Source organism: Cynoglossus semilaevis, chromosome 14 (assembly GCF_000523025.1).
Source record: "Cynoglossus semilaevis isolate Cse_v1.0 chromosome 14, Cse_v1.0, whole genome shotgun sequence".
In the NCBI taxonomy this organism is placed as follows: Eukaryota; Metazoa; Chordata; class Actinopteri; order Pleuronectiformes; family Cynoglossidae; genus Cynoglossus; species Cynoglossus semilaevis.
The window spans coordinates 5346878-5359387 of record NC_024320.1 but is presented as its reverse complement, the minus strand read 5'-3'; the positions used below and the strand labels follow the sequence as shown (position 1 = coordinate 5359387).

General features: G+C 42.3%; 3 protein-coding genes across 4 annotated transcripts in view; all 3 read right to left on the bottom strand.

Annotated features, from left to right (window-relative positions):
- Positions 1–238: 238 nt before the first annotated feature.
- On the bottom strand, positions 239–3958 carry LOC103389306 (cholesterol 7-desaturase). Its single transcript, XM_008324668.3, has 7 exons — positions 3633–3958; positions 2721–2909; positions 2329–2507; positions 1650–1775; positions 1449–1568; positions 1011–1187; positions 239–481 (listed from the first exon to the last, which is right to left on the bottom strand). The coding sequence occupies exons 1-7, from the start codon at positions 3952–3954 to the stop codon at positions 320–322; spliced, it is 1275 nt and encodes a 424-aa protein (XP_008322890.2). The 5' UTR covers positions 3955–3958; the 3' UTR covers positions 239–319.
- Positions 3959–4189: 231 nt separating this feature from the next.
- Positions 4190–8160, bottom strand: LOC103389307 (bile salt-activated lipase-like). 2 transcript variants are annotated; one of them, XM_025062537.1, is made up of 12 exons: positions 8109–8160; positions 7950–8038; positions 7709–7856; positions 7303–7422; positions 7003–7200; positions 6534–6664; positions 6352–6459; positions 6150–6261; positions 5537–5723; positions 5240–5449; positions 4820–5029; positions 4190–4537 (listed from the first exon to the last, which is right to left on the bottom strand). In XM_025062537.1, the coding sequence occupies exons 2-12, from the start codon at positions 8025–8027 to the stop codon at positions 4345–4347; spliced, it is 1695 nt and encodes a 564-aa protein (XP_024918305.1). In that variant the 5' UTR covers positions 8028–8038; positions 8109–8160; the 3' UTR covers positions 4190–4344. The 2 variants fall into 2 exon arrangements, with proteins under 2 accessions (XP_024918305.1, XP_008322891.1); XM_008324669.2 differs by lacking the exon at positions 8109–8160 and having other exon boundaries at positions 7950–8095.
- A 1024-nt stretch (positions 8161–9184) lies between these two features.
- cel.2 (carboxyl ester lipase, tandem duplicate 2) overlaps positions 9185–12510 on the bottom strand; it is a 4909-nt gene continuing 1583 nt past the window's right edge. Inside the window, 7 exon segments of the mRNA XM_025062536.1 lie at positions 9185–9384; positions 9880–10089; positions 10595–10798; positions 11144–11330; positions 11563–11677; positions 12013–12120; positions 12305–12510. The exon segment at positions 12305–12510 is cut by the window's right edge and continues 186 nt beyond it. Coding sequence (XP_024918304.1) covers positions 9204–9384; positions 9880–10089; positions 10595–10798; positions 11144–11330; positions 11563–11677; positions 12013–12120; positions 12305–12510 — 1211 coding nt within the window. The 3' untranslated portion in view covers positions 9185–9203.

The window sequence follows — 12510 nt, the reverse complement described above, 5'->3', positions numbered from 1 at the left end:
CAGTAGTGTTCTGAGAAAACTACTATGAGGAATGTTCAAACATCACGAACACACCTGACCTTTAACCTTATTGACCCTTATATATTATGCGCCCCTCTGTAGATGAGTAAATTATTGAATGTATATTTAGTTCGATGATCTTTATTATCATTTTAAAACCAAATTTACATTTTAAATTGAAATCAATGCATTTATTAATTCATAATCAACATAAACAATAAAAATATATTTTTTAAAAATCAATTCACTTAAATTTAAATACATAAAGAAATAAATCTTTTAGTATTTTTTTAAAAATGTCTTCCCTGTGATCTGGAGCTCAGAAGTCCAAGTTGTTGTTCTGGTACTGCAGCCTGGGACTGTTTTCACTGTAGAACTGACTGAACCAGCGTCGGTGCTTCAGGATGGTGGAGTCTTCTTTGGTGAGCAGAGGTTTGGAGATGTACTTCTTGTTGTTCCAAATCATGACATCACGTTCAAACTGTTCACACAAACAGAACAACAGAGAGAACAGGGGAACCTGTCAGAGATGCCTTCAGGGCCCAGGGGTTGAATAAGGCCTTTACCTCCAGTGGATTCTGTTACCAAGCAACATTAAAGGTGTGTTTCCAAAAAGAAACAGTCTCATTAGTTAAGATGGACTTGATGAATGGGACTGTTTTTAGTTCCTCCTCCAGATATAGAACTGTTTTTGTACATTCTCTTCCAGCTTATCGCCTGGTAGAACTGGACTAACTAACCAGGGAAAACTGCTTCTTAATAATGTCATACGAGTTTAATATGACGAAGACATTAAGGAGACTGTGAACCTGATGTCGCCTACAGCACGTGTTTAAAACGCAATTTGTTTAAAACAAACAAATATAATAAACCAGGAAGGGAAATACACTTCCTGTGTGTCAGCACTGGCCGCAGCTTTAAAACAAACAAATATAATAAACCAGATTTTTCAACATAAATAATTTCTGAGGCAAAAAGAAAAATATTTTAAGTTGAAGAATGCCATGCACCTGAACACACTCTGCTCTGAGGATGAATTTTGGGACCACAGCTGGGATGTTGGACTGGTAATAGATGGTGTGGGTAACACACTGGAGCAACGGCTCCACTGGGGTCACACTCTGGAGAATCAGACCTCGGCCCAGGAAACGGTGGTGGAACATCATGGACACCAGTCCAGGACCAACCTGGAACACAGACACAAGAACGTGATCATATATGAGACTGTCTGTCAGAATCAAAAATCAGCAAGAGCTCAGAACACCGCCTTCACTGATGTGTATCAGAGGCTCCCTCTAGTGGGTGGCAGTAAACATTACAGACAGTCGTAGTCATAAATATGTAACCTTTTACCCATTTAATGGAAAAAAAAACAACAACACATTTTCAAACTAACACAGTAGAGGTGGGGTGGGTTGGAAAAGGTGGGATTTTGCTTCCATCTCTACCTGTCGAACCTCCACATAAATGTCCAGCAGAGGAAGGCGCAGCCCAAACACAGTCAGGCAGTGAGTCAGAAACATTTGAGAGCAGTGACTGTTTGGCTCTGACTCTGGTTTCCATTCACCCTGTGAAAACAGACGTGGTTTTTAATGAAAACATCCAGTCTTTTATGATGGACTTGATGAGGATTCACTTCTCCGTCTTACTTTCCAGCTGTGTTGCAAAAATGTGACGACTTTGTTGTCGGTGTATCGCAGGTCTGCACCACTGAAGATTCCTGGAGTGTGCAGGAAGTTAAGGTGAGCAAAGTCTCCGATGTTTTCAGGAATTTCCTGCAGAGGAAAAGACATTAGGATTAGACAGAAACAGAGGGTGTGTGACTGACCGACAAAACTCATCCCTCTGTACATTTCATTTATGATGCCATGAAAGTGTTGAAACTGACCAACACTGTGCTAACAGAACAATTAAAGATATTAAATTAATTAAATTTCCACTAAGTGGCCGCAGACAGCTATAAAACCTCGAATTCCTGGTTGCGTTCAAATAAATAGGCCCAAGTTTCACACTGAGTAAGTCCATTAAAAATTCAGTTGGCACCAAAACATAAGAATAATTGAAAATAAAAACATAACTTTGGAACCTGGAGATTACAGATATATATAACTTTACTAACTTACCAAAAAAATGTTATTGATCATTTTATGTTGTTTTCAAAGAGACATGATAAGGTTGTGGATAACTCATTTAAAGAGGCTGTTCTAATGATGTTCTTAAAGTAATTCATCCAGGAGTTTAAAATTGGTGAGATCCAAACGAGAACATCAAGAAGGACAGGACAGACAGAAGGATGGACAGACATGTGGACAGAGCCCCTCCCCTCACCTGTATGTGAGCATTGATCAAGTGTTCAGTCCTCCCTCTGTAGACCCACTCCCTGGTAGTCACCTCCGTCTGCTCAGGGACACTCCACTGAGGCTCGGCTCCATCACAGTGGTACCACACCAGGACCTGGTTGTTGACCTCACAGCTGGGCCACGAACGAACCTTGGCAAAATAGGGCACTAAAAAAAAACCAAACAAACAAGAAATGTTCACCATTCCTCTAGGGTGAAGGTTCATCAATCCATTTCACTGCAAAATCCTCAGAATTAGCTGTTCCACACATCCACCTCTAGGTGGGGTGGTTCCTACTGGAGTGAAGAAGCTAAAGGAGCAGAGATTGACTCTCCTTTTCCTCCAGTTTTGAACCATTTCAAAGCCGACTGCCTTATGACCTTTCTCTGCGTAGGGAATCCTCACACACTTTCCGTCTTGTCCACGAAACTGCCAGCCATGAAACGGGCACTCGATGCAGTTGCCCACCACCTTCCCACCCACAGCCAAGTTGGCCCCCAGGTGGGGGCAGTAGGCGTCCAACACGTGTGCTTTTCCATCCTCTCCACGAAACACTGCCAACTCCTCACCTGGAGGAAAAAAGACTGAATTACTACTAGGACTTAGTAACTGACACAACAAACATTTGTCTTTGAGGACAGGCCTCTGTTTGGAGACGCTGGTGTCAAAGGTCAGCCAGAGACACGACAGCGGCGAGAAGCAGCAGTGAACTTTGTGCAACAGTATGAGATGTGAGATTTAGTCAGAGTCACATGACGCGGTGATGATGTCACTAGTTCATCAGTTTGTCTCTGCTGTACCTGACTGTCTTCACAGCCTTTAACTTAGTCCCAGATCAGAACAGGACAGTGAGGAGAGTCTGTCAAAAACTGAACATACATGTGCACGTAGTATGGGAGCACACGCGTGTGCACAGGAAGACTTAACTGCTGACAAACACTCAGTGCTGTGCAGCAACAATCAGTGTGTTGGCATCTTTGTCTTTGTCCACCTTTAAATGAACAAGGGAAAGAATGGAATAAACAATGAATCAGGAAGTGAACCGGCAACTTCTTCATACAACATCAACGGGTCACTAAGCAGCAGAGCAAACACACACAAAAGAGACAAAAGACCAAAGTGTTTGATGAGGTAAAGCTTCAGTTACATTTGTAAAACAAACTTCGGCTCACTGCATGGCAACGCGTGAAAACGCACAGTAATGGAGAGAGAGAGAGAGAGAGAGACATTTCAGAAGTTTATATCTGATGTCTAATGTGCCTAATTGGTCATCTTCTTCATCCTTTTCTCACCCAGCGCAGTGACGTTCTGAACTTCTCCTCTCTCCAGCCTGGATGAATCCAGCACTCGGTACCAGCCGTTGGGATACACCGGTGGCAGGTCTCCGATCTTCCTGCGGCGCCGAACCTCATTAGCCACCTGGGCTCTGGATCGATGGTCTGCGGCCACGTAACCCACATCCTGCATTCTCCTGAGCAGCAGCAGGGGGCAGAAGAGCAGCCTGTAGAGCCAGTGCAGAGTCAAAGCTGCAGCCACTGTCACCACAACAGCAGTAGCAGCAGAATCCAGCGTCAGCGCCGTCTCTGTCTCCATCATCAGCATCAGCGTCAGCATCAGCGTCAGCATCGACATCACACCTCAGCTCACTGATCAGTCTCCACACACTGATCCAACTCCTGACTATTCTCATGTGTTTGTGTTGAATCCAAGTTACGGACACGCCCACTTATTAACTCACGATCCTCTGATTGGTCAGAGGTCGTTATTTTTCATTTTATGGCTCGTCAATCAGCCAGCATCAGAAAAATAATTGTTTTAGCCACGAAACAAACGACTCAAAATCTGTCACTCAAAGTTCATATCTTTATTTCAATGTTGTAGCAGAAACTGACGTTTGTAAACCACTCTCAACTTAGAGAAAATCAGTGATTTTAGCTCACAGACCAAAGTCCATAGAGAAAATCAGTGATTTTAGCTCACAGACCAAAGTCCACTATAAAACTATCAATTAGCAGCAGTGTTGTGATAGGATGGAAGACTGGGCAGGGTGCTGGTCCAAAGCAGAACATACCGGGACCTCATATCCTGTCTCACAGAGTCCTGGGTCATGGAACTGTTGATGTCCAAGAACTGCTGTTTGGTACTAGTAAATTCAGGCCAGGTCACAGGAACCTCAAGCTTCCCTGTGTTTGGATCTCTGTGGAAATGGGTTCAAAAACAAGTTCTAAATGTTAAAACCTAAACATTCCAGACATCTTACTTGTTTGGTTGGTCTTTGCTTCATCTCTGCTAACTTTTAATATTTGTCTTCTTGCTAAAGCTTAATCTGGAGTTAATCAGTAGTCCCTTTAATTTTTAATAAATTCTGAAATAATGTTTAGCTATGGTTTTGACTGACTATTATCTTTTATTGTATTAGTTATAGCCCCTGTGTGTGACCCTCAGCAAGTTTTTATTTTCATCAACAGACTTATTTTACCCTGTTGTAGCAAAGTTGGTCCAGTAGGCCATCATGTATCCAGACAGCCTTCTGTGCTGGTCTCCATAAGCCTTGGGTGTAGTGAAGGGTTTCCCAAAGACAAACTGCAGATCATCAGCATGGTCAGAACCCACCCAGTCGTGGTAGGGCTTCCCTGGTCCTGCCATGAGACTGGGCTCAGACAGCAGGTACGAGTAGGTTCTCCCTGATCTGGAACACAACATGACACTAAGAGTTTTTACATTATCTAAAGAAATTCAATTTTTTGATAGATGGATGGATGGAGATAGATAGATAGATAGATAGATAGATAGATAGATAGATAGATAGATAGATAGATAGATAGATAGATAGAAAGATAGATAGATAGATAGATAGATAGATAGATAGATAGATACACAGTCTTCGTGTTAGCACCACCTGGCATTAGCAGCGTGCAGCTTGATGGCGGTCTGAATTGAAACCAGGAAGATGTAATCGGTTCCGATGTCCACAGCTGTTCTTTTGATCTCCTCCTGACTGGGTGTGGAGTCTGGAGCCCAGCCTGACGTGTACTGAGCGAAGGCCAGGTCCAGACCAGCCTGACCCTTGTCCTTGGTGTAAGCAGCAAGGAGTCGGCGGACATCTTTCCTGAGCAGGAAACATGTGTGCAGCTCCATGTTTGTATCACACATTTACAAATTCAGTTTTTAATTTTGATAAACAAACGCTCCTCACACAGGAGTTGACTGATTCTTCTTCCCCAGAGAAGGGATGTCCATGGAGGTGAACAGATGACCGTCCATGCTGTTGACACCTGCGATGTAGTCGATGTCTGCAGCGTTATGGAACAAGTTTTCAGGCTGATCAGGGAGAAAGTCACCGTCGACCACAGGAGAGAGGAGAAGGTTCATAACAGCAGGATCTGAGGCGAAAAACAAAAGCAACAATGTTGAAGTGAAAATGTACACCAACCTGCAAGATTACAGATTTCACAACCGTGTAAAACTGTTCAAATCTGGGATTATAATTCTGATGTCACCATGTCATGTCATCTGGGCCAGAGGTTAACAACAGGGGCGCTTCAATCTTTTAGCATCGGACCTTCATTGAAACGTCCTTCACTTTACTATTGCATTCATGAAATAGTTTAAATGTGTTTGTGCAGCTCTTGATGAATTGTATGTGATTTTGAAGGTCGCTGACCTCTGGTCTGGGTCAGGGGTCAGTGATCATTCCCTCCTGCCTACACACCCAGACTGACTTAAGTCAGGCTTATACCTAAACACAGTTTAACTCTATGGTTTTGACCTGACTTCTTCAGCTGTGGTGGAGGTGGTGGAGGACTCACGGTCTGGAGTTCCCTGATGAATCTTAGTAGCCATAGACAGAGTCTGGGCATCAGTGGATTTTAAACAGGTCACCATCTGGTCATCAGTGGGACAGCCCACCTTTACTGCCACCTACAGACAAGCGCAGATCTCAACAGTTTCAGGTTTGATGTCCTGCCTGCTCTGTTGGACCATTACAATAAAAACCAGATGAGGACCAACCTGCTCCGCCACCTTGAGAGGGTTCCTGTTCAGAGCCCAGGAGCAGAGGGCGACCCCACTCTGAGAGATGGCTCTCTTCAGCAGCCCTTTGTTGTGAGGAGACAACATCTGTTGACAAACACACGACCACATGATCAAAACAAACCCTTTACAGAAACGTTCTCTCTGTGTTGTACTGATACCTGGTGGTTAACGCTGGCGCCACCTGCAGATTCTCCAAAGATAGCGATGTTCTCTGGGTCTCCTCCAAAAGCACGAATGTTCCTGTGGACCCAGCCAATGGCAGAGTGTTGGTCCCACAGACCGTAGTTTCCTGCAAGACAGGTCATTTCTCAGTTTTATAGAAGTCTTAAAAAATGTAAAAATACAAAACAGATCATGTGATCATAGATCATGTGATCACAGATCATGTGGTGAGTATTGATACTGTATTGAGCAACTGTACTACCTACTAAACTACTGCCACTCTTTTAGCTCACAGGGATACAGGTGCTGCTGGTCCACTGCTGCCACCTGTGGTCAGTTTGTATCACTGAGACCAAAGCTAGGCAGTAGTTGACTAGCAACTGCTGTGTCAATGCGATCTATAACCAATGAAACATTCTTAAACACCCTGGACAGTCCCCCCCCCCCCCCCCCCCCCCCACGTACCAGGTAACCTGGAATCTCCTGTACTGAGGAATCCTAGCGTTCCCACTCTGTATCCCACTGACACCACAATGACACCAGCCCTGCCTGCGATCTCCTGACCACTGTACAGGTAATTGTTGAGGAAGTTTGGTCCCATGGATCCACCCACCATGAAGGCTCCGCCATAGAACCAGACCATCACTGGGAGGTTGGAGGACACTGCAGGAGAGACATGGATGACTAAGGCTCTATCTTAATGGACGTCTGTCCTAACATTAAAACAATACCGTCATTGTGACACCGTGAAGATTCAAACAGCACCTTGTCGGCCGTGAGGAACCCAGATGTTGAGGTAGAGGCAGTCTTCACTGCCGATGGTTGAGGTTTGGAGTAAAGTCATCTGGAGACATCGCTTAGCAAACTTAGTGGCCTTCAGGGTTCCTGCAGATCAGAACAATATCTAGGTTACACCTGTGGTCAGTGTGAACCAAGAACCTAATCCCCAATCTGCTTTTTTTTCTGGACTGTGAACACTATATAGAAAGCAGTTAAAACTAGGAATCAAACCACTGACCTTCTTGTTGTAAGGCAAAGGCATTTAGGATTATAAACACTTTTGCAAATCACTTAAAATATTACTTAACATCCTAAAATACACCTGGAATATCATCATCATCGTCATCATCATCATCATCATCGTCATCATGTAATGTACATCTTCACCCACCGCTCCAGCCAGGATGAGCTTTTGGTTTCTCAAAAATTCCAGGTTTGGCAGCAAAAGGAATTCCTTTAAAAACATCCACAGAGCGGAAAATTCCAAGAGGGACAATCTGTCCCTGAACACTGCCCCCCTCAGTCTGAACCACACCCAGCTGTGGACGGAAAGAATAAAAAAATTAAAGTTCATTTTTTGTTTTTGTTGTTTTTCTGCTCAGTGAAATGTTACAAACTGTGTTCGAACTCACAGAAGCTGCAGAAACTGTTCCCAGACAGGAGACGAGAGTCAGAACCGTCTTCAGCACCGTCTCCATCCTGGTCCACATGGCAGCAGGAACTGGAACAGACACAGAATGTGAGAACAGAGAGACCGTCAGGTGTGTGTGAGAATTTAAGGTTTCAAAAACCTGTTTAGTGTTGATTCACAGCCTTCCACACCTGTGACTGCTGACTGACCTGTGAGAAAACACAGGCTGTGAAACAGGCTTTGACGCGCGCACACACACACTCACACACACACTCACTGATACACATGTACAAACGTTGAACAGGTCACAGGATTTTTACTTTGTTATATACAGTATATATGCCTTTTGAAACTTGATATGTTATATGATTATATTCACTGTATTATTCAGTTTACTTCCATTATAGCATTAACATTTTAAAAATATAAAGATTAGAACTATATTTTTCTTTATTGTAAAAAAATAGAAAAAAATATTTTATTTTTTTCTTACTTTATTTAATGTAAAAAAAGATAATAGAACTTACTTTATTTAATGTAAAAAAAGATATAAAGTTTTATTTTATTTATATTATTTGCTTTTTGAACATTAAATTCACATCATTCACATCACACTGTGAAAAAAATCGAATCATAAAATTTAATAAAATAATAAAGTTTGTTGTATTTAGATTTCTGATGAATTACTTATTTGTATTTATTAAATGTTCCTGTTGAATGACAAAAACACTTCTCTCTCTCTGATATTGTCAGCTGTAAATACAAGATGAAAAAAAAAGGTGTTGCTGGTTTGAAACCCCAGATGGAGTTGTTCACACACACGAGAGAAAAACAACACACACCTCAGATAAGACTGAAAAAAGTGCTCTGCTGTTTTGGTATCAAATTATGGAGATTAAAATGTTAAATGTTTTAAACTCTACTGTAAATATCTACAGAAACATAGTGTTTAAGACAAAAAGTGACAAGAGTTTGAGTCTCGTAACAGTATTTCTTCAGTGGATAAATTCAGTGAAAAAGAATTAAAAATATATACTGACCCATTTTGAGAAACATGAAATCACCCCAAAAAATAAATATCTGCACTACATTTTTGTGTAAATAATACAGTAATAATACTACAACATGACTATTTGGCTGTTGTTATGAATTAAGTTTAAAGTCTAGTGAATTTATATTTATTATTTATTAAACAAAAGAAAAAAAGCGAGTGAAATAAAAGCCCACAGCAGCTGCTTTGATCTGATCAGTTTATTCATCTTGACTCTGGACTCAGACTGGGCAGAATGCTGGACCAGAAATGAACGTAACGCAGTCTCATCTTCTGTCCCACTGAGCCATTGTCCATTTTAGCGTGAATGTCCACAAACTGGTGTCCGGCGCTGGTGAATCTTGGCCAGGTGACGGGGACAGACATGTCTCCTTTGTTAGGGTCTCTGTGGAGCAGGAAAAAAATGTTACAGAACCTGGAGAACTTTTAAAGCACAATAAATAATAAGAGTTCAGTAGAAATATATTCACTGTACTGAATGGTAAGCCACGGGTAGAAAATGCATAAACTGAAAAGTTGTGAAGGTTGAAAATTGAACAAAAATAGACGTCATGATCACTAGAATTTTGAAGAGGACTGAAAAGTTGTGAATAAGGTTGAAAATTGAACGTCATGATCACTAGAATTTTGAAGAGGTGAGAGAGACAAAAAAACAGCTAACGCTTAGCCCAAAAAACTGATAGTTATGACCTAGTTACCAGGCAGTAACAAAAAATATTTCAAAAAAAGCTAAGATTTTGATTTTGATATACTCAATATCACACACTTGTTCTCAGGAAATATATAATACAAATGTATTCTGTAAATGTAAAAACTAACGAAAGATTTTTCTTTTCAATGTTTTCTATTCCTTTTTTCTCTTTATGGATTTTTCTGTTACCCAGTTTTGGCAAAGTTAGTCCAGTAGGCGATCATGTATCCAGAGAGGTCACGGTGACGCGGCCAGTATCCCAGCGGAGTGGTGAATGGTTTTCCAAACACATACTGCAAGTCGTCGGCGTGGTCTGCTCCCATCCAGCTGGGGTAGGGTTTGGCGATACCGCCCATTCGGTTTGGCTCAGAAAAGACGTAGGAATACGTTTTTCCTGTTCTGTTGAGGCAGAAAGAAAGGAAAATAAAAGTTGGGATGAGAATAAACAAACACTGGGGACTAGAACAGAGAGGGGAACTCTGCTGCCTCCTGTGGTCAGTCACTCTGGCAAACCTGGCCATAAATGATTTTTTTAAAAACTGTAATCACAAAATAACATATTTAAATTTAACGATGAGGCAGCAGAGTTTTAACAGGTGCTGTGACTCCCTGGGATAAAATCACCAATTTTCTCTACAGACTTTGGTGTAGTGGTGAGGGAGGGAGGTGGAAAATTAACTGACCCAGAACTATGAACCATCAAAGGCAAATCAACAGTTTAACAACAAAAATAATAATGAAAAGTAAAGTTGACGCCGCCCTTGTGGTCACTTGTTGCAATAGCTCTGCACAATTCTCTGTTTTTTGCACCTCTCTCCCTTTGCTGCTGCAATACAACAATTACGCAATGAATGAAGTCAAATCTAATCTAATCTACAACATAAAAGCATGGTTTGGTGTTTACTGGGCGTTGGAAGCGTGAAGATAAAGTGCGGCCTGAGCAGGAACCAGGAAGATGTAGTCCGTTCCAATGGCAACAATAGTTTTCTTGACGGTCTCCCGGCTGGGGTTGGACCCCCAGCTGGAGGTGTATGTGGCGTAGGCGTGGTCCAGGCCAGCTTTGCCTTTGTCTTTGGTGTATGATGTCAGAAGTGTCTTCATGTCCTCACTGAAAAGAAGCAGTGGAGATTTGAACCTTAAATTCTGGATTAGAGTCTCGAATTTTAAACCAGGTATTTTGTTGTACTGGATGGAATTAAGTTTTTTTCGTTGTTTTCAAAATATCCCAGTTTAGTTTTATTGTATAGTCAGGCTCCAAAATACAACAAAGTAAGCAATGTTTGGTTTGAAAGAAAAATATCAAGAACAGCTACAGCGGGGCAACAGGAAAATTAGCTAACTGTTAGTCAAAATGTAGCTCCAGATTATTCCAAACATGACAACAGAAAATCAGGTCCAAGTGATTTCCAGATGCAGCTAACAGTTAAATCGGGATCGAAGGACAAACACTCACATGGGTGTGTCCACCAGCTGGGAGTTGATTGAAGGAATGTCCATGGCTGTGAAGATGTGTCCGTCCATGTCGTTGACTCCGATGATGTAGTCGATGTCAGCAGCGTTGTGGAACAGGTTGTGAGGCTCGGAGGGCAGGAAGTCACCATCAACCACCGGAGAGAGAAGCAGATTCTCCACCAGAGGGCCTGACAGGAGGATGATGGGAAATGATGCAGAAAAAGAAGAGTCCTTCAGTTCTGTGCCAATCACCTGAGGTCCATAACTTCTTTATATCACTAGTGAAAAATCATTGATTTTCTCTGTGGACTTCTGTGACACAGAAGAGACTAAAGATTCTATTTTCCTCTTTTGTTATTATTATTATTATCGATCTTTTAACTAAAATGAACCCGGCTCCTGTGTGTGTTGGTGACTTACTATCAGGTGAGCTGGACAGACTTAGAGAGCCGGCCAAGGTCAGCTGAGCAGGGTCGGTCATCTTCAAACAGGCTGCCATCCTCTCATCAGTGGGACACTTGACCTTCAGAGCCACCTGAAGGGAGAGCAGAGAAATATTCAACAGTGTTTAAGACATTCTTTGAACCTTGACTCCAAAGTCAAATGAAATGTCAGGGCCACAGGTTCAAACTTTACAGCCTTTGGATGCATTCACTTCAAGACTGGTGTTTGCCGTTAACAAGCAAGAACTCAAACTTTATGCCGAGAGAAAGTTCAATGTCTCTTCATGATGTCAGACAGACAGCTGTGAAGTCAGAGACATTTGTACTCTGCAGATTTCTTTTAATAACATTTGGTGACAATTCTTCACCCACAGGGAACAACAAACACTCATAGAAGTAACAACCTGGAGAATAGTCCGAGTCGTACCTCCTCAGCAAATTTCCGGGGGTTCTCGTTGATGGCCCATGGACACAGGGCCACACCGCTCTGAGAGATGGCTCTCTTGAACAAACCTTTGTTGTGAGGAGTCAGTGTCTGCAGAGCCGGATAAACAGACAGAAACACAGAGGTGTCAAAGACTGGGTCAGAAAAATGGTCAATAGTTAACTTTGGCTGTCTATTGACTAAGCTGTAGCTCATGGAGAAGAATTTTATTTCCTTGAGCCTGCATTCACATCTAGTCTGAACTTCTACTTTAATTCACAGAAACACTCCTGACCTGAAAGTTAACACTAGCGCCACCTGCAGACTCTCCAAAAATGGTGATGTTGTCAGGGTTTCCTCCAAAGGAGCGGATGTTCCTGTGGACCCAGGCGATGGCAGCCTGCTGGTCCCACAGACCGAAGTTTCCTACACAATCATGTCAACAGTTAAAGTCAACACCCTCCAGTCTCCAGTTAGTTCACGTGGATGGGATTTTACCAG